This window comes from Rhineura floridana, chromosome 2 (assembly GCF_030035675.1).
Source record: "Rhineura floridana isolate rRhiFlo1 chromosome 2, rRhiFlo1.hap2, whole genome shotgun sequence".
Classification (NCBI taxonomy): Eukaryota; Metazoa; Chordata; class Lepidosauria; order Squamata; family Rhineuridae; genus Rhineura; species Rhineura floridana.
In genome coordinates this window covers 30875098-30901295 of record NC_084481.1, presented here as the reverse complement: position 1 = coordinate 30901295, position 26198 = coordinate 30875098, and the positions used below count along the sequence as shown (strand labels likewise).

The 26198-nt window shown below is 41.7% G+C and overlaps 1 protein-coding gene across 1 annotated transcript in view; it reads right to left on the bottom strand.

Annotated features, from left to right (window-relative positions):
- The window catches only part of COL5A2 (collagen type V alpha 2 chain), a 189289-nt gene that overhangs the window by 57474 nt on the left and 105617 nt on the right, over positions 1 to 26198 (bottom strand). The window contains exons 9-16 of the mRNA XM_061608231.1: positions 25990 to 26034; positions 24847 to 24900; positions 24509 to 24562; positions 22460 to 22513; positions 4127 to 4180; positions 3967 to 4020; positions 2613 to 2657; positions 1201 to 1254 (exon numbers count right to left, since the gene is read on the bottom strand). Of these exons, the coding sequence (XP_061464215.1) occupies positions 1201 to 1254; positions 2613 to 2657; positions 3967 to 4020; positions 4127 to 4180; positions 22460 to 22513; positions 24509 to 24562; positions 24847 to 24900; positions 25990 to 26034 (414 nt within the window). The remainder of the gene's footprint in view (positions 1 to 1200; positions 1255 to 2612; positions 2658 to 3966; positions 4021 to 4126; positions 4181 to 22459; positions 22514 to 24508; positions 24563 to 24846; positions 24901 to 25989; positions 26035 to 26198) is intronic.

Here is a 26198-nt window from a genome sequence, read left to right as displayed (position 1 = left end):
GGGAATATGACTGCAGCTCTAGGACAAAGCCTGTAGCCATCCTAACAGCAGGGCAGTATGAGAAAACAGAGTGGTGCCAATTCCAATTTAATATTTTTATAAACACTTTTACATTTTTCTCACTTATCAGGGTTCCATCATTTAGCCAAACTGGAAAATTACGTTCACCACCAGGACCTCCCCCCCACTTTCTCACAGACATTGTGCTGCAGCTCTGTGCAAAGACAGCGAGTGGGACAATCCTCTGCTTCCTCACCACTCTAGCTGGAGCTGGAAGGGGCGGGGGTGGTGGTTTCTGGTTTGACCACTACATGGCCAAGGAAGACCTTCGTACCCTTTCCTGCTCTGGAACATGAAAGAATAATTTGCTGGTTTAGCCACAGTGCAGCTGAAATGCTGTGGAAGCCTCAACAATGCAGCTGCCAAACAACTCACACCTTTCCCCCCAGGAGGTAGGGATTGTAGTTCAATGGCCAGGTTGATCCCCGGCCACCTCTGCAGCTCCATGGTTTGGAGGAAGGCTGAGACTCATCATGCTCACGAGAGGATGGTGGCACACTTGCCATGGCAAGTGACAATATGGAAGCCTGCCACTTATATTTGTAATACTATTATCTCTACACCTCTGCAGCATGGATGAGGAATCTGTTGCCCTTCAGAAGTTTCAGGACTACACCTCCCATCATTCCTGACCTTTGCCATGCTGGCTGGGACTGATGGGAGTTGAAGTCCAGCAACACCTGGATGAAATTGTGTTGACTCCCCCAGATATAGATGTTTAGTTGGAAGTGTACGTGAATGGGAAAAGTGGTTTGTATGTGACAGGATGTTCCCTATTATTCTCTGGGTGGCACTTTTTGGGGGGAGGGACATGGGAGATGAGAAGCCCATTCTAACTTTCTTGCCCAGGGTCCACAGAGAGTTGAAGCTGCCCCTTCAGTCTTTTCCAGACTATTTTCAGCTGACTGTACACATAGGCAATTGTCTCCATCAAGCATCATCACTGTTCTCTGTTTACATTATGGAACTAGAAAGCAATTTAAAAAACTGTTCAGGTTGTAGAGAAACTCTAAAGAAGCAGATTTACACAAGTGTGCAGGTTTAAACTGAGAAGCAAAAGGGGGAGAGGTTTAGACAGCAGGAATTAGATTAGTTATATTGGGTTCTGTTGGGATTATTTCATTATAAATAACCACTTACTGGAGCACCCTGTGGTCCAAGTCGCCCTCTTTCTCCTGCCATCCCTCTGGGACCCTAGAGCCAATAAAGCAGGAAACAAAAGCATTATAGGAAGCCAAAGTTAAACGGGAAGTGGAGATCATTTCCTGTTTATAAGCTCCCCAAATATAATATGCAATTATGTTCCACAACAGTTGTTGTGGATGAAGGGCCGTACATGATATATCCCTTTTCTGGATCACATGCTTTCTTTATTTTATTTTATTACTTTAATGTGTTTTCCCCTACTTTTTTAAGTTACAACAGAAACAGCATTAATATGTTAAACAACAGTCAGCCACAGTAAGCCACAAGAGTTATAAATATTACAGTATCCAGCAGGTAACACCACAGATCAATTCCTAGACAAGATATTGTAGATTTCCAAGGTCAGGAAAGACAATTCCATTCACCATGTTCTATGCATAGTGGATTTATTAATGACTACAGTAAGGAAATAAACCAGACATATTGATCTGAGTGGGTATACATGCATGAAAGAGAGTTACTGGCATGAGCAAGTATTGTTGGATAATGTAAATATTTGTTACTCTATGTCAGAGGTGGGTAGCCTGTGGCCCTCCAGATGTTGCTGGACTCCAGTTTTCATCAGCCCCAGCCAGTATGGCCAATTGCCAGTGACGATAGAAGTCATATTCCAACAATGTCTGGAAGCCACAGGTTCCCTACTCTTTCTCTATGCTAATTATAACTTAAAAGTAAATAGGCTGCAATCATAGCTTCAGATACACAATCACAGGGAGAGAGAGAGAGAGAGAGAGAGATCTTGGATATGTTGATTCCTCAACTAATCCTTTTAATTGAAATAATATTGGTCATTGAAACAGCTTGTTTTTGAGGCCTACATTATATTAGAATATCTTTACATACATAGAAAAGGAGAGCAACATAAAACTTCACAACAGAGAATGACGAGAACTCTCTCTCTCTCTCTCTCTCTCTCTCTCTCTCTCTCTCTCTCTCTCTCTCTCTCTCTCTCTCTCTCTGAATTTTTATCCATGTAGGGGGAGAGGACCACGATAGCCAGTTACACCCCAACCTTCCCGCATTTCAGAGAGACAGTCTGAAAGGAGTCTCTAAGCATGTTTGCTTGACATACAATTTTTCCTGTAATCGAGGACACTCAGGCTTCAATCCTAAATGCATTTACTGAGAAATAAAATGGAACTCAATGAAACTTAATTCTCAGTAAACATGCACAGGATTACACAGTCAAATAGCATTAGAGAAGACTAACAAAAAATTAAGGTATTTCTTCAACAATTAGACTGGATCTGTGTTTGCTATCATACAGCAATAGTAAGGCATTCAGGGCAGTGGCATTGGGGAGGAGGAGAGAAATAGGGACTGTAAATAATACAAACGATACTCACCAAAGGACCTGTTGGACCCATCTGACCTGGTGGACCAAGTTCACCCTATACATTCAATACATCAAAATGTTAAATAAAACTATATTCAAAAGACAGGGATATCTAAATAGTCTCAGATGATAACATAGTCATACCATTGTGAAAACTTTACGCATAAATATAGTGCTGTTGCTTTGGGGTAGATCAGAACCATGGTTGTTTTTAACTATCCTGAGAGCATACTGTTCATCTGAAGCATGTATTTGCTTTGTCCCTTATGTTTCGACAGCAAAGTAAAGCCACTGCGCCATGCAACAGTTTCCCTGTCAGTGGTGGCAAATGAAGAAAACCATTTGCGTTCCAAATACCAGCAAGCTGCAAACTTGGATTCTACAACAAATGGGTCCAGATAAGGTGCTCTCACACATTCTCAAAATTCCCATGCTGGAAGCCTGCTTGGGACAACTGTGGCCAATCTACCCATTGAAAGGTGATAACAGCAACTTCTTCACTCATGGGTCAAGGAATGCCCTCTGATATTATAAAGAAGTAATGGTAATTCATTACATTACAGAACTGCACTATTTTGCTCTGTTTTTCTTTCAGTGTGTAAAGGAAATAGCGTAGACCAATGCCTAAGAATAGCCTATACTTCACAATGGCTACATGAAAGCCACTTGATGCCACTCCCCATGGCACTCATAATACACATTTAGAACAATTCATAATGTGAATTGCCCTCTGTGAATGACGAGTTTCAACCCGGCTGCCAGCTATGTTTGTACGTGGCATGGAAATTCTTCACATGGTGGAACAGTTCACCAGCCAAACTGCTTTATGCATTATGGGTGCTGTAGTAAAGCAGCCACGGTGCAGAGGCCGTTTCAAGCAGCTTCTACTATCACCAACCGTAACATGCAAAACAGATTTTAAAGACATTTTTTTAACAACACTTCCTGTTCAGCAAGAATTAGTTCCATGGTGTTTCATTGAAGAAAGCTAAGCTGAGGGTGAGAGGTGGAAGAGGGACAAAACGGGGCGGGGAAGGGAGAAACTGCATGACCGTTTCTCAGGAAATGGAGAGGGCAAAAGTGAGCAACAAAGCTATTCCTCAACACATTAATAAAGGGTTGTATTCAACCTACTCAGAGGAGACTCACTGAAATTAATAAACTTTTGTCTGCTCTGAGTAGGATTAGCATTGAATACTACCAAGGACAGTGGAGAGACTGCCTACTGTAGGATGGGCAACACTAGCTATCAAGCTTTGTTGCTTCAAAATTCCTTGTTACCTTATGCATGAGATTTTTACCATTATAAATTCCTGACAATAGAAACATGCAATTTCCCTATAAAACCAAAAACAAACTATTACCTTAGATCCAATAGCTCCAATTTCACCTTTAGGGCCCTCAAGTCCTTTATGTCCCTGTGAAGATATATTCAAACCAAAGAAGAATAAAAGATGAATAGATTTTTAAAAATGTAGCAAAAAAAGTAAAGTTGAATGGGAAATCAGACAAGGTCACACTTACCCTATGGCCCTTTAAACCTGGAAGACCAGGTGCACCAGGGAAACCTCGAGCACCCTGAAACAAGAGGAAACAACTCACAGTTACATAGATGTATGAATTTGCTATATACCAAGTAAGACCGTTGGTCCATGTGGCTCAGTATTCCTTACACTGACTGGCACCAGTTCTCCAGGGTTTCTGACAGTGGTCTTACCCAGCCCTACTGGGAGGTGTCCTAGATTGAACTTGGTACCATTTTACATGCTGCCACTGAGCTATGACCCCAAAGATGCCAATTGAAGTGTAGAGCCCATTTCTTACCATGTACAGTGTTATACTGACCAGGATGAGACCGAGGATAAAATAGAGCTTCTTTATTTAATAATTCTCAAACAGTAATACATCTGAGCTTGTTCTGTACTAGGCCTCACCCAACACACACAACACTGACTAACTAACTCCAGTAACTGAATCAGTCTCACTCCCCCTAGGGTGTGTAATAACCTCTAGAGAAAGTTAACTCTTTCTTTGCTGTGCATCTAACATAAAGACACATTTCACTACATTTCGCTTTCTTTGAGTTCTAACTTATTTATTTTTTTCTATCAGCAAACATTGTGTAGAATAACATTTAGTCTCTATAACGTTCTGGTTTTAGCATTACTCTTTCTCTGGATGTCACACTCTTCCGACTCTCAAGAGATAGGCTGTCTTTGGCAGGTGATGCTTGCTCACAAGAATTTGTCAGTTCTTTGTTCTCAGTCTTTAGAGATTGTTCGGGCAATAAATTCTGCTCTTCTGGTATTTCTGCCTCTGAATCCTCACTTTGTTGTGAAATTGGTTGTGGTTTGGGAACCAACTGTAGATGTCTCCTGTTCCTTTGGAATGTTCCACTGTTGGTAGTGACAATATAAGATCTTTGGCTCTGGACAGTTGCTGGTTCAGACCATCCTTTCTGGTCGTCCAGTTTCAGTCTTACTTGTGAACCAGGTTGTAATTTTGGAAGTGTCTTCACTACATAACGTCTGTCGTAGTAATATTTGTAGTTGCTTTTAGCCATGTTGTCTGTGACATGGAATTTTGCCAAATCAGGCCACTTAGGGACACAAATTTGCTTTAAAGTTGGAACTGGTGTTCTTAATTGTCTTCCCATTATCAGTTGTGCAGGACTGCACTTCATTGCATTGATAGGTGTTGCTCTGTAGGTTAGCAGTGCTAGGAAGCAATCTTCCAGACATAAGACACAGTTTGTACTTCTCTCTCTGCTTCCCCATTGGCTTGTGGGTAATGGGGATTGGCTGTAATGTGACAAAATTCGTATTTCTTTGTAAACAAAGTAAACTTTTTCCCTGAAAATTGCGGTCCATTATCTGTTACTAGTTCATTTGGGCATCCCCATCTGGCAAAGATATTCTTCAGACAACTGATAACAGTAGAGCTTGTTGAATCAGGCACGTATGCAATCTCTATGTATCTGGAAAAGTAGTCTATTGCGACTAATTCTGCTCCCACTCTCTTCCATGGTCTGCTCCTACTCTTCCATGGTCTATCTGGCAATGGAGTGGTAACGAGTGGTTCCTTCCATTGTGAAGGTTTATTTCTCTGGCAAAATTCACAGTTTCCTGTCATTGCCTTGAGGTCTTACCCTATTCATGGTCACCAAAGAGCCATTCTTGCACGTTCTCTGCACTTAGTGATTCCTAGATTACCTTCATGGAGTTTTTTCAACATTTCCTGTTGCATTGTAGCAGGAATGACAATTCTATCACCAAATATGACTGTTCCTTCCAACTCTGTAAGGCTTCCCTTCTCTGCAAAGAAAGGTTTAAGGGTAGTTGTCACTTCAGACATGTACAATGGCCAACCAGTTCTGACAAATTTCACCACTGTTGAAAGGTCTGGGTCAGTGCTGGTAGCTGCTTGAATGCATTGAAGGAGTGTGGTAGATATTGGTTTAGAAGATTGTAGAAAATTTACATAGACTTTGATTTCCTCAACTAACTGGGTTGTTTCAGGGTCTGGAGTTTCCAGTGGATTTCTTGACAATGTGTCTGCTACAAGAGTCTTGCCTTGTCTGTATTCTGCTTGAGAATTGTACCTCATCATGCGTAAAAGGAGTCGCTGACATTGTATTGGTGCTCGATCCAGGTCTTTGCAATTTATCAGTAGCATCAAGGGTTTATGGTCTGTACAGAGTGTAAATGATTCTAGCTCATAGAGATATTTTGAGAATTTTCACAAGCTCACACAGCAGCTAGACATTCCTTTTCTATCTGAGCATATTGGGTCTCAGCTTGTGTTAATGTTCTTGAGCAATAGGCCACTGGTTTCAACTCTCCATCATGATTTTGGAGTAGTACTCCTCCCAGGCCATAACTGCTGGCATCAGCACTCACTATGGTCTGCCGGTTAACTTCACAGTAAGCGAGTACTGGAGCCTCTGTTAAGAGTTTTTTCACTGTTGAGAAGGCCTTTTCTTGGCTTGGACGCCAGCACCATGTGCTGTCTGCTTTCAAACGTGTATTTAATGGGTATAGTTTCTTTGCCAAATTTGGCGAGAAGCATCCTAAATAATGTACCATGCCCAAAAATCTTTTCAGTCCTGTGATTGAGTCTGGAGGTTTGATTGTGGAAATGGCTTCTACTTTCTTAGGATCTGGACTCGCACCATGCTCATTTATGCAGTGTCCAAGATATGTAAGGTCTTTCTGGCATAAGATGCATTTGCTGTTGTTGAGTCTTAACCCTGCTACCTTTACTGTTGCTAAGACTTTGGCCAATCTTCCATCATGTCCTGCCATTGTGGCCATAAACCAACATATCATCCATGAACACAGAAATGCCTTCCAAGTGTTGTAACAGCTCTGACATTTCTCTCTGAAACAGCTCAGGTGCACTTGAAATTCCAAATGGCAATCTCTTGAAGAAGTATCTCCCAAATGGAGTGATGAATGTAGTCAATATAGCAGTGTCAGTAGCTAGGCAGATCTGCCAGAATCCACTTGAGCATCACACAATGAAAATATGCGGGCACCAGCTCACTGTGGCAGGATATCATCTGCAGTAGGAGGAATGTACTTTTCCCGATTGACAGCTTTATTTAGTTGTTTTAGAGCCACACATATGCTTACTGTTGTGTCCTTTTTTGGTACTGGAACTATTGGCGTGCACTAATCAGTAGGTTCTGTGACAGGTTCTATGACTCCACAGCGAACCATTCTATCCAGTTCTGCCTTTATTTTGGGTAGCAGCGGAACTGATATTGTTCTGGCAGTGTGAATGCATATGGTACCCCTTCTTTGAGCCTTATCTGTACTGGTGGTGTCTTCAACGTTCCAACTGTCAGGAATGTCTGTGGAAAGCTCATCTAAATGTTGCACCAATCTCATCATAGTTGCAACATCTTGGCTTAGGAGGTTATTAGACTTTGCACAGATCACATAGACCTTAAAGTCATAGTCATTGTCTCTATAGCAGGTTCTTGCTATGAAATATCCCATGCAATTTAGATTCTGTCCTCCAGAACCAGTTAAAACTGCTGTTGTTTGCTGAAGACTAGGCGGGTTAGAAAAAGACTTGTAAACAGACTCAGAAATTATGCTGACATCTGCACCAGTGTCTATTTTAAACTTTATTGCGAACCCAGTGATTTGTTGTAATACTTCCCAAGGATCTGTGGAATTTTCCACCCCTATGACTGGACCCAGAAAAAAATTGTTCTTGACTTTTCTGCTGCTCCACAGTTTCATTCACCATTCTAGTGCAGCACACAAATGACCTATCTTCTTACATTTGTGGCATTCTGCAGCCTTTGCAGGACAAACTGCTCTTTGTGTATGCCCTTTCCCACATCTTGTGCATCTAGGGGATTTTATTTCAGCATTAGATGTTTGGCTGTATATTTGTTTCTGATATTTTGGAATTTGGGATTTCCATTTCTGCAGGGGTATCTTGGCTATTTCCTGCAGCCCTTCCAAAGCACCCTGGTCTTGGACCTGGCCTTTTATAAGCTCTGAGTTTCTTATCATCTCCACAGCCCTCTCCAAAGTGAGATTGGATTCCATCTGCAGCTTCTGGGACAGGTTTTTATCCAAAATTCCCACCACCAATTGGTTTCTGAGCATTTCACTCCTGGTGTCCCCAAAAGGACATACATCAGCTTTCTCATGCAGCCATCTTATGTAGGCCTCTGCAGATTCCCCTGGTTTCTGATTTCTCTGGTGAAAGCATGTCCTCTCATGAATGAGATTTTTGTTTGGCACAAAATATTCATCAAATTTCCCCAGGACTAGGAGACAGTAATCTTGGTCCTCTGCAGCAGTAAACTCAAATGATTTAAATATCTGCTCTGCTTGCCGGCGTGTGGCATAAATCAAGGAGCATACCTGAATTTCTTCCTTCTCTTCATTCAGTTTTGTAGCAATGCGGAATCCGGAAAGCCTCTGCTTCCAATCTGGCCATGCTGCAGGCCTGGTGAAATCAAAGGCCTCTGGTGGGGAAAACTTTGCCATTGCTTTCCTTTTTTTGTGTGTTCAGTTGTCCCAGGAGCTCTGCTACGCTGGAGTCACCATGAGGATTTCTTAACTTCTGACACCATGTTATATTGATCAGGATGAGACCGAAGATAAAACAGAGCTTCTTTATTTAATAATTCTCAAACAGTAATACATCTGAGCTTGTTCTGTGGTAGACCTCGCCCAACACACACAACACTGACTAACTAACTCCAGTAACTGAATCAGTCTAGCTCTCCCTAGGGTGTGTAATATCCTCTAGAGAAAGTTAACTCTTTCTTTGCTGTGCATCTAACCTAAAGTCACATTTCACTACATACAGTAAGAAATACAATAATATGGGTAATATAGCAGTGTCTCATATTATATAAGGTAATAAAGATCAATGTCCCAGTAGCTAGTTCTGTGTTCCTTTCCCTACCTAATTATAGTATGTGATATATGTTCTTCAACCTTGAGTCCCTAGATGTTGTCAGACTTGTCCAGCAACATCTGGGGACCAAAGGTTGAATAACAGTGATATATGCTATTGTACCATACATCTATGGTTATACTATACAAGCCTGACCTAAAGCAGGGGTGGGCAGACTTCAGTCTTGTTGCAAGTCCTTTGTCTTTTAACAGACCCCCAAGGATCTACCAACCAGTGCCAGGTGCCAAAAAAAAAGTTAGAATTCAAGAACGGGGTGCCTCAAAGCATATTCTGAGCTTAGGAATTTGTTTTCAGTACCAAAACTGAACTGCGGTCACAGTCATGCTCAAAACTGCAATCATGATTAGCTCTCTTCATTTTAGCACATTAATTTAGGTGAGGAAATACATAATGTTGTTATTATTAAACAATTATCTACCGCAAATCAGTCAGATATCTGATTCTCTGAGATGTACCAGTAGATCTTGACCTACCTTCTGCCCCTTGCCTCTATCTAGCAAAGAATTCCACATTCAGAGAGAGAGAGAGAGAGAGAGAGAGAGAGAGAGAGAGAATTTGGGGGGGGGGAGGTAAAGTGGAAGAGCGTCCTTTTACATGCCAAACAAACAAACAAGAATTCTCACTGAGTCTTTTTACACAAGAGAGAACAGTAGGCTTTTCATTGTCAGTGTCAAAAAGATATGTGACCATTATTTAAATAAATCTAATATCTTTTTAAGGCCTGCAGACCCAAAAGAGATTTTAGTTTTGCATGACAACACTATTAATCTTCTGTTCTGAATCTGCCATTTTGCACCAAAGGAAGACAGTGTCAAAAAGGTGAGGATGCCCTCCATGATAATAAAAGGGCTTCCTCTGTCATTTTATTTCATATGGCATCATATTATGATGTAGCTCAACAGTGCCACCTAGAGTGTGTGGGATTTCACACCCTCACAGTGAGCCCTGAATAGACAGATATCCACTGTTTTATTCCTGCATATACATTTTGGAGTTAATCTTTTTCTCACAAACGTTGACCAGCTCTTTTGACATGTAAGTATAGAGTTGTTAAGAAGGTAGATGCACCCTTTCAGTAAATTTCTGATTGGCCATCATAGATTGAGTGTATCTCATATTTTGGTCAAACAACAAGTGTAGAGCTCATACAGCCCCATGGTATACTCTGGAGCTGAGAGCGATGAAACAGTATAGGAGACGGCTGGAGTGCAAATGGAGGCGAACTCCTGATGGATGCAATCATGCACTGGTAAGTGCCTACACTAAGTTGTACTTAGGGGCGGTGAGGGCAGCAAAAAAGCAATATTTAGCTGCCACTATTAAATCATCCATCTGCCGTCCAGCGGAGCTTTTTAAAATTGTCCAAGGGCTATTGCTTTCTGGCCCTAGGGACACAGTGGAATCATCTGAGGCCCACTGTAATGAATTTGCTAGGCACTTCCAGGATAAAATCTTTTGCATCCGCCAGGACTTGGACTCCAATGTTGTAGCAGTTGAATTGAATGACGTGTCCAGAGCACGGTCTTGCCTTGATTTTTTGGATGAGTTTCAGTTGGTACAGATTGAGGACTTTGACAAGGTGCTTGGAATGGTGCATGCAACCACTTCTAGATTGGATCCTTGCCCCTCTTGGCTAATAAAAGCTAGCACGGCTGGAACTGCCGGCTGGGCCAGGGAAGTGACTAATGCCTCATTGCGAGAGGGAGTGGTCCCTAGCTGCCTGAAAGAGGCGGTAGTAAGACCACTTATGAAGAAATCGTCCCTGGACCCAGAAAACCTTAATAATTACAGGCCAGTAGCAAATGTCCCATTTCTGGGCAAGGTCCTAGAATGAGTGGTTGCCGGCCAGCTTCAGACACTCTTGGATGAAACCGATTATCTGGATCCATTTCAGTTGGGTTTTAGGCCCGGTTTTGGCACGGAGACAGCCTTGGTTGCCCTGTATGATGACCTTTGTCGGGAAAAAGACAGGGGGAGTGTGACTCTGTTGATTCTCCTTGATCTCTCAGCGGCTTGGTATCCTTCTGGGGAGACTCGCTGATTTGGGAGTTGATGGTACTGCTTGGCAGTGGTTCCGCTCCTACTTGGCGGGTCGTCTCCAGAAGGTAGCACTCGGGGAACACTGCTCAGCACCCTGGGTCCTCCAGTATGGAGTTCCGCAGGGGTCAGTTCTGTCCCCCATGCTTTTTAACATCTATATGAAGCCCCTGGGTGCGGTCATCAGGAGTTTTGGAGTGCGTTGCCATCAGTATGCTGATGACACGCAGCTCTACTTCTCCTTTACATCTTTTTCAGGTGAGGCTGTCAATGTGCTGAACCGTTGCCTAGCTGCGACAATGGACTGGATGAGAGCTAATAAACTGAGGCTCAATCCAGACAAGACTGAGATGCTGTTAGTGGGTTCTCCCGACCGGATGGTGGATGTTCAACCTGTTCTGGATGGGGTTACACTCCCCCTGAAGGAGCAGGTTCATAGTTTGGGAGTTCTTTTAGAACCATCCCTGTCACTTGAGGCTCAGGTAGCCTTGGTGGCACGGAGTGCCTTTTACCAACTTCGTTTGGTGGCCCAACTACACCCCTATCTGGATAGGGAGAACCTCGCTTCAGTTGTCCATGCTCTGGTAACCTCTAAATTAGATTACTGCAATGCGCTCTATGTGGGGCTGCCTTTGAAGACGGTTCGGAAACTGCAGCTCGTGCAAAATGCAGCGGCCAGACTGATAACGGGGACCAGGCGGTCCGAACATATAACACCAATTCTGGCCCGCTTGCATTGGCTGCCTATATGTTTCCGGGCCCGGTTCAAGGTGCTGGTTTTAACCTACAAAGCCTTACATGGCGCGGGACCACAATATCTGGTGGAACACATCTCCCGATATGAACCTACCTGTACACTACGCTCAACATCGAAGACCCTCCTCCGGGTGCCTACTCAAAGGGAAGCTCGGAGGGTGGCAACAAGAAAAAGGGCCTTCTCAGTGGTGGCCCCCAAATTGTGGAATAGTCTTCCTGATGAGGTATGCCTGGCGCCAACATTACTATCTTTTCGGCGCCAGGTTAAAACCTTCCTCTTCTCCCAGGCATTTTAATAAGTGTTTTAATGTGTGTTTAATATGTGTTATAAACGTTTTAAATTTAAAAATTTTTAAGGAAGCCCATTATTAATGTTGTTTGAATTGTTTTAAATATGTGTTTTATTGTATTTTGATATTGTCTGTTGTGAACCGCCCAGGGAGCTTCAGCTATGGGATGGTATATAAATTTAATAAATAAATAAATAAATAAACAAACAACAATCCATCACCATCAAGGGACCAACGTTTACTGGTCTCTGGATCCCATAAATATGTGAGGCTTCACCCTCAGTCTTTGTCTCTTTGAACCAGCCAGCCAGGTGATGAAATATGCTTTCTCTCAGAACCTGCAAGGAACTTTACACATGCTCTGGAGCCCAAGTTTCTGCTCAAGCAGGTAACATGTAACCAGCTACATTTTATTTGCAAAGCTGTGGGTGTAATTGTTGCCTTCCCTTTTTCTTTATTTTCCTAAACAAACTGTTTTTATACTTGGGACATTTGGCATCATTGTTTTTAAAAAGCATCCCATATGCTAAAGGCTACACAGTTACTGAAGCTAACCCTTGTATTCTTGTATTCTGAGCAGAGCTTGGAAAAGTTACTTTTTTTGAACTACAACTCCCATCAGCCCCAGCCAGCATGGCCACTGGATTGGGCTAATGGGAGTTGTAGTTCAAAAAAGTAACTTTTCCAAGCTCTGATTCACAAGGATTCACAAGATTTGGCCAAATTTCTCTCAGCTTAACCTCTTTCATAGGTTTGCTTGTGAGGAGAAAACAGAGACACCCAAGTTCTTACAACTTAGACTGGCTATATACAAACTAGATACCTCAGTTTAATTTGGTTTATTGTTCTATGGCGGGGTTCCCAAACTGTGGTCTGTGGACCACCAGTAGTCCATGAGTTTCGTTCAGATGTTCCACAGCATGTCTGTAAAAATACAGTTAAAAATCTACAGCAGGGGGGCAGAACTTGGATGCCTTCAAGATGGCGGCATAGAGCGGGAGCTCCCAAGCCCTAGACCTAGACCAACAAGCTGAAGAATGAGTGATAAAAGACAGCACGGAACCCAACCTCAATGATCCCTGACAGGCGATGTCAACAGGATTGCCCCGATATAAGAATAGTGATCTTACACAATATTTTGCAACAACAAGGAAGAAAGAGAAGGCCACCTCGGTCAGATCAGCAAACAATGAAACAAAAATGGTGCTGGTTCCCGCTACTGTGTCTACAGGAGCGCAAATGGATGAGGTGTCTGGCTACACAGTTGCGGTCACAAGAGTTACAAAAGAGGATATGGCTGACCAATTTAAGTCTTTTAAACAAGAAATCCTTGACTACTGGTCGACAATATTAGAATCAAAGTTAGGGGAGCTGCGTAACAGGATTGAATTGGCAGAATCAACAACCACCAATATGGCATCCCAGTTAAATGCTCAGGAGGAAAGAGTTCAAAAGTTAAAAACTGAACACAAAAATATGAAACTTAAGATGGGGGATTTGAAAAACTGAAACAGAAGGGCTCCTGGCTGGGAGGAAGGGTGGGATATAAATCAAATAATTAATAAATAAATAAATAAAGATTAAATCTTCATTTTCAGGGCCTGGAAGAAGAAATGGAAAAAGACAACATCAAAGGCTTTTTAATACATTGGCTGAATTCACTCCTCATGGATTTTACATTGAAGGAGGCAGTTCTAAAGAGGGCATGCAGAGCACTTGGCCCTAAAAGGAAAGACAGTCCCAGGGATGTAATTGTCTGCTTTGCAAAACATACCAAGAAAGAGAACTTGCTCAAGTACTTGAGAGACTTGGAGGCAGTGAAATGTGGAGACAGCATTATTCTGGTCCTACAAGACCTGGCCCCCGAGACACTACAAAGGTGAAGGCGGATGAGACCTTTTACTTTAAAGTTGCAGGAAGATGCTCTGTGATTACTGGAGCTTTCCCTTCTGACTTGTGGTTCCACATAAGGGTGCTATTTACGCTGCCACAACTGGGAAAGAAGCAGCGGACATACTGAAGCAACTACACCTAGAGCTCCCTGAAGGCCCCGGTGAGAAGCAGATAAGCAGAGAGAATGGTGGTGGGGAGGATACGGATGATGACAGTGCTGACTGGGAAATGGTACGTAGAAAGCAACCATACAGACCACAACAAGGCAGTCTTACCAGAGGCAATTATAACACCCCCTTTCCGTATCGTAAACCACAGAACCTTTCGAACAGGCACTGTTGAGGCCGACAACTGTAAAAAATTCAGACTTTGCTTCTAAGGAAGCTGGGCAACTACTGAGACTGCAGCAGAGTGGAAACAGTGCAGTAAGATGAGCAAAGATGGGGACAAAGTGCTGTATATGTTGGATAATCCTTTCATTTTTTCTCTCTCTCTTTGTAGGTTGAAACAATGTTGTTATGGTTAATGGGGCGATGGGAATCTCCTACTCGATCATGGCAGACTTATGAAGAAATAAGTCAGTGTATCCACACAATCTATTTACAGTAAGTAGCTGTTCTAAAGTTATAAAAAATATTTAATTTTAGCCCCCGTGTTACAAACCCTCTGGATAGGGGGTAGTTAGCATATAAAATTAAAGATGCTGAGTAAAGTAAAAAATTTGCTCAGATATGTTGGAAAGAGATACGCTTATATAGCTGCCAAGCCCTAATATTTGGGGCGAGGTGCACTTGCAATTTGTAATTAGTGTTCAGTAAAGGGGGTGGGGGGAGGGAAATAGTGTTAAAGAAGGTAAGGAGGGAAGTGGGGAAACTAACTGGTATAAGGGGAAGGGTAGGTAACATCTTTGAAAGGCAAGAAATTAAATCAAGACGAAAGCTGATAAGGATATTATGGCAAATGAAATAGAAATCACTACACTGAATATAAAAGATTTAGGGACAATAATTAAATGACACAGACTTTATAAGTTGATACGGGAGTTCAAACCAAAAGTGTTAATGCTGCAAGAAACACATACGGCCAAATCAACAGGTGGATTTTTTAATAGCATGTACAGTAGGGCTCCACTCATACGGCAGGTTACGTTCCAGACCCCCACCTAAAAGCGAAACCTGCCAAAAAGAACTCAGTCAATAAAATGAAGCCCGATGCCCGAAAAACACCATAAAAGCGGAACAAGCACCGTATGAGTGGGGCCTTACTCTAATTACTCTAATTGAAAGCCGACGTATTAGCGGAATGCCGAAAAGCAGGCTGCCGAAAAGCAGGGCCCTACTGTATTGGAAATGTAAGTATCTGGCAAAAGATAGTAGCAAGGCAAGGGGAGTGGCAATATTGTTTCAGGATGACATTTTCTTTGAACCAAAGAGAAGCAAGATAGACAGCCAAGGGAGATTTTTATTTGTAGAAGGGATACTGAATAACTCAAGACTGGTCACCTTTGCCACATCTTATGCACCCAATATGGGTCAGTTAAATTTCTTCCACAAAATTCTGGGACAACTACAATGTTTCACAAAAGCAGAGGTCATTTTGGGAGGTGACACTAATTTAAATCTACATGGGATGGGAGGTAAGAGGGCAGACAAAAAAGAAAAAAGAGGTGGGATTGCAGTTGGTAGCGAAAGAAGAATCCCAAAACCAGGAAAGCAAACAAGAAAATTCATGAATTTGCTACAAAAGGAAGATCTAAGGGAAGTCTGGTCTGAAATAAATCCTGGGGAACTCAGCCATACCTTTTATTCTAGGCCACATGGCTCATTTTCAAGGCTAGATTCCCTCATGGTCTCTGACTCCTTGCTGAATTGGGTACAAAAAATGGATATGAGGTAATTCAAGTTACAGATCATGCCCCTGTAAGCCAGATTATAGCAGATTTGTTGGGAGAACCATGGTGTAGCGGTTGGAGACTTAACCCACTGCTTCTGTCCTCATCATTGACTAGGGAAGAAATTAGGGAAGATCTATCTAATTATTTTAAAGACAACGCAGCACAAGAAATAACAGAGGAAGTCCGATAGGAGGCTATGAAGGTTGTGCCGTGGGGTATTTGCATTAGTGAGTGGTCCTATATAAAAAGTGTCAAAAAACAAACAAAGGGATAGATTGGAAAAGGAATTGGCTTTACTCATTAATGATTACAAACAGATAGGTTCTCAGAGGATTAGAAGGGAAATGGAAAGGAAGAAAACAGAAATGGCCTTAGCAGGCATAGATGTTACAATGCTATGTTATATGTTAAACAGAAATATGAAGGGGATGGGAAAAAGCTCAAAGATTCTAGTGAACAGGGTGAAAAAGAGAAAAAGAACAGAACTCTTGAAATAGGCCAGAATGAGTCAGTTTATGACAATACATCTATACGGAATTCCCTGGCAAATTATTTTGAACCACTGTATGAACACAAAGTCAAAGACAACCGAGAGATAAAGGAATATCAGACAACTGCTGGCCTCCCTAGTTTATCAGAAGAGGAAAGAAGCTTATTGAATGCTCCTATCACAGAGGAGGAAATAAGCAAAGTTATTAAAGGACTGAAACCAAATAAGGCTCCAGGGCCTGATGGCTATGCTGGTAATTTCTGTAAACCATATAAAGACATATTACTGCTAAGTATGACACATCTGTTTAATTTGATTTTAGATGGTTCTAGGTTACCCCCGACTTGGTCTTAATCACATATAACCCTACTATTAAAACCTGGCAAGGATCCCTCCTCCCCTGATTCTTATAGGCCAATTTCACTACTTAATACGGATTATACGATTTTTACTACTATTTTAGCCAATAGTTTAAAATTAGTAATTCAGAAAGTAGTGAACCCCGATCAATATGGTTTTATCCCTGGTTGTTATATAGCTGATCCAGTTAGGAGATTGATCAGTATTATGAAGTATTGTAAAATGAATCAATCATCCTTACCCCTGTTAGCAATTGATATAGGTAAGGCCTTTGATAGTGTAAATTGGCAGCTTTCATTAAATTCATTAAATGTATACCAATTTGGCCCCAAATTTAATAAAGTATTATATTCTATATATGTATCATCCACATCAATTTACAATTCAATAATATGGAAAGCTGGGAGATAAAATTAAATGTGGGCACTAAACAAGGTTGCCCTTTATCCCCTTTATTATTCACTTTGGTTATAAAACTTTTGGCAGGTAGGTTGAAGATTAATGAGGATATTAAGGGAGTTAAAGTAGGCAAGAAAGAACATTTAAGTTTATATGCTGATGATTTACTTTTAATGATTTCTAACCCTTCAGAAGCAATGTCACATGTAAAGTCAGAGTTGAAGAAATTTGAAATAGTCTCAGCTCTAAAGGTAAATTTTACAAAATCTGATCTACTGTTCTTCCATATCTCCCCAGATACCCAAAGACGCCTTTCGAGGGATCTTGGAATTCCTTTAGTTTATTCCCACTTTTGGTACCTGGGAGTCCGGATTATTTGGATCCATACCAATCGGGTTTCAGGACTGGACATGGAACTGAAACAGCATTGGTCGCTCTGGTTGATGATATGAGGAGGGCATTAGATAGGGGAGAATTCACCTTTCTTGTCCTCCTCGATCTCTCAGCGGCTTTTGATACTGTCGACCACAGTATCCTTTTACATCGCCTGGAGGAATCGGGAATAGGAGGCACTGTACTACGGTGGTTCCATTCCTTTCTTTCCGATAGGCATCAACAGGTAGCATTGGGGGAGGAGGTTTCAGACCCTTGGCCTCTCAATTGTGGTGTGCCACAGGGCTCTATCCTCTCTCCCATGCTATTTAATATCTATATGAAGCCGCTGGGGACAATCATCAGGAGATTTGGGCTGCAGTGTCACCAATATGCGGATGACACTCAGCTCTATCTCTCGTTTAAATCTTCACCAGAGTCAGCTGTGGAGACCATGTCCAAGTGCCTGGAATCCGTGAGTGGATGGATGGGAAGGAACAGGCTGAAGTTGAATCCTGATAAGACTGAGGTGCTACTCGTGGGAGACAAGGGAAGGTTGGGAGATGTTGACCTGGTGTTCGATGGGGTGAAATTGCCCCTGAAGGACCAGGTCCGCAGCCTTGGGGTTGTTCTTGATTCCAAGCTGTCCATGGAGGCTCAGATTTCGGCAGTGAGCCGGGCAGCTTGATATCAATTACACCTCATTCGTAGACTGCAGCCCTACCTTCCTGTTCATCAGCTCCCACTGGTGGTACATGCCCTGGTCACCTCTCGGTTGGATTACAGTAATGCGCTCTACGTGGGGTTACCCTTGAAAACGGTCTGGAAATTACAACTTATACAAAATGCTGCGGCTCGACTACTTACAAACTGTCGCCGCCGGGAACACATCACTCCAGTGTTGTTCGACCTACACTGGCTTCCAGTTATTTTCCGGGCCCAATTCAAGGTGTTGGTATTAACCTTTAAATCCCTATACGGTCTTGGCCCAGTTTACCTGATGGAGCGCCTCCAGTGCCACCAACCATGCCGCCCAACAAGATCAGCCACACAGGACCTTCTCTCAATCCCACCAACTAAAACAGCTAGGTTGGCGGGGACAAGAGAGAGGGCATTTTCAGTGGCGGCCCCCACTCTCTGGAACTCCCTCCCGTATGACCTTTGGCATGCCCCTTCCCTGAATGTATTCCGCCAAGCTTTGAAGACCTGGCTCTTCAGACAGGCCTTTGGGACTTCCGGGGAGGGTTAAATTTTTACGACGAATAGCCTACTACTCTGTACTGGAATTGTTTTATTGTTTTATTGTTATATTGTATTTTATGATGTATTTTATTATGATGTAATGTATTGTTGTTAAATTGTATGTCGCCTAGAGTGGCCATTGGCCAGATAGGCGACCCACAAATTAAATTATTATTATTATTATTATTATTGTTAAAAATCTCACTAAATCTTTTAAATACAATTATGTCCCATTATGGAAAAAGATCCAAGCAGACCCATGGAGATGGTCTCGATTGACCTTGTCTCTCTCCATTAGAATAGAGCGAATTAAAATTAATATGCTCCCTAAATTTACATATTTATTTTATGTTCTTCTGTAATGATCCTTTTTAATTGTTTGAAACATTAGCAGCATAAAATAGAATTCTTTATTTTCAAGTCTAAAAATCCTAGAACAGCTAAAAATCTTAGGTACAGGGGGACAAAAGATGGAGGGTGGGGAGTCCCAAATCTGTGTCTTTATTACGAAGCATATCAGATCTGGCATCTCCTCTCCTTTCTGGATTCCAATATGGAAAGTCATTGGGTACAATTGGAAAAAACATGTTAAAACATTATAACAACGTATCTGGAGCGCTATTTATCAAGAAGGTAGGAAGAACATGGACACGGGCCACACATTCAACACTAGCTCAGATTTGTGCAATATGGAAATACAGGAAGGAAACTTTCAGGATTGTCCCCATTGATTCCCATCTGCTCCCACCCAGATTTTTTAGACCAGATAGGCAAGTGGATGAAGCAATCTTGTTAGATTTTAACATCTACAGGTTGCAAGATTTCAATAAGCAGCCAATCCCAAGAGATATTTGGAAAAAACATCTAAGGGATAAAGGTTTCTCTTGGCTCCTATGGCGCCAGCTTAGCTCCTTTGTCAAAAAACCATTGGTCAGATCGCAAGGAACTCGAGAGTTGACAGTGGGAGAGAAGTTCATTTTACAATGTGAATCAAATGAGAGGAGACTAGTTTTGAAATTATGTAAGTTTTTATTGGAGAAGGCTATGGGGAATGATGCGTCTCTAAAAACATACTGGGAACATGAGTTGGGGATAACAATAGAGGAAGAGGAATGGAAAGGGATGTGGTTAAAATTTCCCTACACACCAACAGCTGGTACATTTCATGAGACAGCTCTAAAACTAATACAAAAATGGTACATGACACCACTCAAATTAGCACAAATATATAAAACCTCCTCCTCCGACTGTTGGAGAAAGTGTGGTGCAATGGGCTCACACAAACATGTATGGTGGGAATGTACAAAAGTGCAATGTTTTTGGTCTTGTATAAAAGAAGAAATTATAAAGATAACAAGCCAAAAAATCAATCTTAAATCAATCTTGGCAATGTTAAATTTATTTATAGGTGAAAATCAGGGGGGACTAAAAATTGTTTGTAAAAATTTTTATGTTGATAGCGCTAGATCTGTATTAGCTCACTTTAGATTGGTGGCCATTTATGACATTCACAGCTGGAGGCAACTTAACTCGTCAAGTCCCAAAACCACACAACACTCTATGGACAGTCTAAATGATTATTCTATCATTTTGTTACCATATGTATCATTGTACAATGTGCTTGTAAGGTTGTATATAAGGAGGAATTACACAAAAAAGGATCCCCTTGGAAGGGAGGGAGGGAATCTGTGTGTTCAAAATTCTGATATTATTTCTTTTTTGTTGTTGTTAAGAATATTTGTGAAATAAAATAAATTTTCAAAACAATAAAACTAAAAAAAAAATCATACAGCATCTTGCACAGCCCATTACAATTGCTACATCAGACAGAAAAATCATGAAGCAGACAATGAAGACCTTCAGCAATTTTCAAGTAGTCTGTGGGAGGGGGAGTTTGGGAACCACTGTTCTATGACAAATGAGATGAGGACTGCACTAAAGATGCTACCAAAATGTTGAATATAATATCTGCAATTAAAACTAATACTTGCATAGAAGAGTTATACATGGAAATGACAGGTGGAGGTCTGGAAGCAGAGGAGATGGTACAAAGAAAAGGGAAGGGGTGGAGCCAGCTAAATGATAGGGTAAATACTGAGATGATTATAGAAGCCATGACTATAATGCACACCTGAATTTTCTATAGTAGGAATCTTTGTTTCAGGCTGAGATGTAATGCAGAAATAATATTTCACTTGCAAGGAAAATGTAAGTGATGTTCTCTAGAAAGAGAAACAATTGTAGGAAGTACAGCTGATGAAAAGCAGTGCTCTACGACGACCTGTGATTGCCTATTAGTTTCCTGCAGAGTTGAACATATTGACTTCAGCGGTCTGAGACACAGGGCCCTTCTTCAGAGGTGACCTGTCTCCCTATACAACACTAGCCAAAAAGCAATCAACAGTCACTCAAACTGAAATGTCATGACTTCAAAAGATGTTTAACTTTTTCTATTCATTTCTCCCTGGGGCAGAAAATCAACCAAATCCACTTACTTCCAGAAAATACCACAACTTGGCCAGACTGTTTTTATAGGTGCCTGATGTGGATTTAGATGTATTATTAGTCATTAAGATCTGAAAAAGAGTGAATCTTTTTATGCAATTCCCATTGATTTGACCAGGGTTGGGTTTTTTTTTTAACAAAAAATGTTTTGGATGATGGTTGCTTTAGGAAGATTTAGAAAAGAATAACAAGAAAGGCTTTAAATATACAGTAATTTTTAAACATCATGGTAACTAAAAAGATATGCTTGAAGTAACCAGGGTTTCCCATATCCTTGTAAATTTAGCACAATGTAAAGTGATGTGTAGAGTTTTGTTTAGCTTATATATCAGGCAAACAACTCCATCTTTAAAAGTATGGCCTTCAATTACTATTGCAGATATTTATTTGACTAGGAGCTTCAGGGGTCCCTCAACTCATCCATTTCCACTGTTCTTCAGTGCACACATGCCACCAGGCACACAACCTACTGAAACAGTTCTTAACGTATGAGAGACATTTTGGACCCCCCCCAATGATCCAGCAAATAAGATCTGTATGCATAAGCTGCCTTTCATACTCATTGCCAATGTATATGTGCATATACATCTGCTTCATCACCACTGGAATCTTAAGAACGTAAGAATAGCCTGCTAGATCAGGCCAATGGCCCATCTAGGACAGCATCCTGTTGTCACAGTAGCCAACCAGATGCTAATGGGAAGCCCAAAAGCAGGTCCTGAGCGCAACAGCAGTCTACCCACTTGTGATTCCCAGCAACTGGTATTCTGATGCATATTGCCTCTGACAATGGAGGTTGAATATAGCCATTGTAGCTGGATCCATCATGACTAGATCCATCTTTTGATCTCAGTTGGAAGGGATGCATATCTTCTCCACTAGTTGCTCATAACTACTAGTTGCTCATAACTACATTTGGATCAAAGAAAAGATTTTTCACTCTCCTTATCTATATTTCATGATGCCATCACCCTCAACAGAGTTGCAAAACGCTAACTGCGTTGCACACTCTCAATGCCAAACAAGTCTGGGGAAGGACTGTCTTCCATCTGCTTCTTGATATTTTCAAGCACACTTGTTGGTGCTACATAAACTGTATAAGTAGCGTCTAGGATCCATCTGGGAGTTTAGTCTTGTGATTTGATGATCATAAATGCTAATGGACTTACTGCAGATCCTGGGAATCCAACTTCACCAGGCTGTCCTGATCTGCCAGATTCACCCTAAAAAGAGGAAACCAATAAAGAAGTTGGAAAGTCAAGATTTATTTTGCTGTCCATAGGTCATGTTCACACATGCAAACAATCTATAACAAGAGAGTTTAAACAGTTCTGTGTGACATCATAAACATCTACATTTCCCCCTTAAAAACATTTTTCAATGACTGAAGTTAAAGATGTGGAGGTCCTTTGAAAGGCTTGCTTTTGATGACTAATATATGCACACTAGCTTAATGTAACATAACGTTTTAATGATAAGAAGAACGTAAGACACATAACAAACGAACAGCTCACTCTAGGGCCTAACTAGACATCACATTAGTGATTAGCAATCATGTCATTGGTTTTCTTTTTTTAATCCAGTATGAGATGCTTAGGGGTGGGGATTGTCATCAACATCATAGCAAGTGGGGAAGGGAGCCTTCCCTCCTCAGCTGCAAGCCTGGTAAAAAAAAAACATACATACAGAATAATTAGCATTGGGGGGAAAGCTCTCATTGGCTTGTATAATCAGAGCATTTCTCTATTCCTTTGAGCCTGCCATGCTGTTAGCAGAAGATGTCTCTCAACGTTTCCAGCGGCAGCTTGGATGCAGACCTCCATTTCAGGGCTGGGGAACCTCCAAGTCCATGGGCCAAAACCATTTCCCTCAAACCAGCCCATCTGTCAGTTAGCTGACAATAATTCACAGTGTCAGTTGATGGGCAGGGAGGGCAGGGTTCAATTCTGTGCTGGCCAAAACATGCACATCCATTTATTCAGCAAGCACTAGCTGCAAGAGGGACTTCCTCCCTCGCTCATCTGATGTCTGGAAAATGCAGGCTTCTTTCTCCCCCACCACATCACACACACCAGCTGTTGGAAAGAGGAGAAAGAAGGCTTTGCCAGTACCTATGCTTGGCACTGATTTGGGGGGGGACGACTGCTATTTTCAGACATCAGCTGTGAGAAGGACTTCTCCCTCACACACAAGCAAAGTGCTTCTTTCTCCCCTACCCCCCATTTGCCAGCCCTATGCTCAGCACATCCCAAAGCACGAAGGTTAGAGCTGGCATTGCCCCTGGCACAGTGGTTTCTAAGTGCTAGGAAGCCAACTAGCTGTCAGGTGCTTGGGAATCCCAAATAAGGGATTTTGACAGATAAGCAGGAAAACCCACCTGTCAATCATGTGACATAATTATGCTGTCATGTGATTGACAGGCGGGTTGTCCTGCCCACCTCTCAAGGTTGGCCTGTGGAGTGGCCCCATAGGCAAAAAAGTTTCCCAACCTGCTCTGTTGAAATCCATGTCTTATTATATTTTTGTAAGCATCATGCTATCTATAAATGCTTATGCGCAGGCGCATGCCTGCGCTGAAGTGTTCACAGGTAGCATGGCACTTGAGGAGGGCAAAGACAGGCCAACTTTGGCAGCAATGGTGGCATGGCAGTGGTACAGCGGCAGCAGTGATGATGAGAGGGGCAGTAGGTGAGGCCTAGCAGGCAAGGTCCAGCTCGCCTGAGCCCAGGCCTAGCGGGGGCCAGTGAGGAAGGGAGTGAGCAGCAGCAAGGCCATAAGTGGAGGGAGGTTTAGAGACCTGCACTGAGGTAGGAGGAGGCTTGGAGACCCATGTGGGGGGAAGGAGGAAGCTTGGAGACCTACATGGGGGGAAGGGGGAGGTTTAGAAACCCATGCGGGGGGAGTGGGAGGTTTGGAGACCCACACAGGGGGCCAGGCCTTTCTCTACAATGTCTCTATCTTTTTGAAACTCCAGGGAGTTCAGGAAGCTTGACTTACTAGTTCTTTGATAACTTTTTAAGAACTGGTAAACACTCTCTTATTGAAGAAAGTTTTTGGTTTGTGAGTGGCAGTAGCAATTTATGGGTTCTCTGGCTTTGTTCTGGTTTTGTTGTGTTTTTGTATATTTTTTAAGATGTTTATTATATTATGTGATGTCATAATTCTGCTATCAGCATACTGTTGGCCAATCTGCCAGGGTAAAACATTTTAAAACTTACATCTTCACCAGGTTTTCCTGGAGGGCCTTCTGGGCCACGAACACCAGCTGGCCCCTAGTAAAATAAAAGATACATCCTTAAATTAACAAACTAAACAGCCCTTAGAGAAATAATATTGATTACACCTACCAAAAAAACAAACCCCAGAACAATTTGAAAAATTAAATAGTAAGCAAAACTGTACTGTCTTGAGAGGAAATGTTTTCACAAATTTGGTTGATATAACCTCCCCAAAAGTGGTGGCACCATCAAAACTTATAATGCATTATTCCATTTCAATACATTTTTCCTCCCTGCTCCCTTAACATTAGCATAGGTATAAGCATAATTGATCTTACCATTGATCCTGGGTCTCCGAATTCACCTGGAGGGCCTGGTGGGCCTATACCACCCTAAAACAGAATAAATATATATATTAAAACTTTGGAAATCTGTTAGACAAAGAAAGATCCAATGTAGCAATTAATGGAAACCATCTAGACAAAATAAGTCTAAGTAGTCAAAAAAGCTAGGATAGTCAAGATCCTGATTTACGCATCACAATTGCAAAGCATCAGTAGGTGCTCTGACAAAATTATGAGAAAATTATTTCGAAAAACATGACTGATGCAAGTGTTATCGTCTAGCCTGCCAATTCCTCAGACACTTGTTTGGAAGGGAAACTTCAACAAAATCAATGAATCTATTTCCGACTCACTGAACGGTTACAACATCAACCTAGAATGGATGGACAGTGTCATTTTAAACACATCTCAGGGTTGACAATGTCTGAATGGAAAATTGCCTGCAGGAGCCATGAAGAGAGAGAGTGCAATGTAAGTGCAGGCACAAAGAAACGTACATAACAAAATCAGGGCTAACACTGTTCCCAGTAGTGAGAAAATTGGCAGCCAATACTTTTATGATTATGAAACGATGGCATTGATAAAACTCTGTTTCTTGGCTGGTCATGGAGCAAGGATTAGGCAAAGCAGACCCACTGAAGAAAGTCCTTTTTGAGTAACTTATTCAGAATTGCAATGTCCCAAAACGTCTTCATACTGACAGAACAGTTGTGTTCAGACATCATGATAAACCACAGTCTATCTGTGAGTTATCTGATGAGTAACCATTGCTGTGAGGAAGAGATTGGAAGCTTTCACTTCCATTTTTGATTGACTGCAGTTTGTTGTTACACGCAAACTTGGACAAACTGTGGTTAATCTTCTTAACCAAGGTTTACTGAAACAAGCCATCATTCATACATTGGGTTATGAAGCTGCCTTGTCTCAACTAATCATATTTACCTGCAGTTAGGAGTTCAGATGTAATGCAGTTAATTAAAAAATGAAAATGAAAGCTTCTGATCCCCAGCCAGCCACACTGGAGAAGGAGAGGACACATTCCCAAAGCTCATTGTAGTTCATCCATGTAAACATTGCAATCTATATGCAACCAATCTATTTCAATTATATATGCATCTCTTAGACCAAAGCACTTACAGTTTGTCCTTGCAGACCTGAAGGCCCTCGTGGACCCACAGGACCCTGGGGAGGAAAAGAAACTCCTGTTAAACATATTGGTTTTGAAGAAAGGAATCAAATATATTTCAATATGAGCATGTAGAACATGCTACTATGTGTGTTCTGTATCATAAAAGAATGATCTCACACAGAGGCCTAGTTCTCACTATGGTAGTAAACCTGTGCTT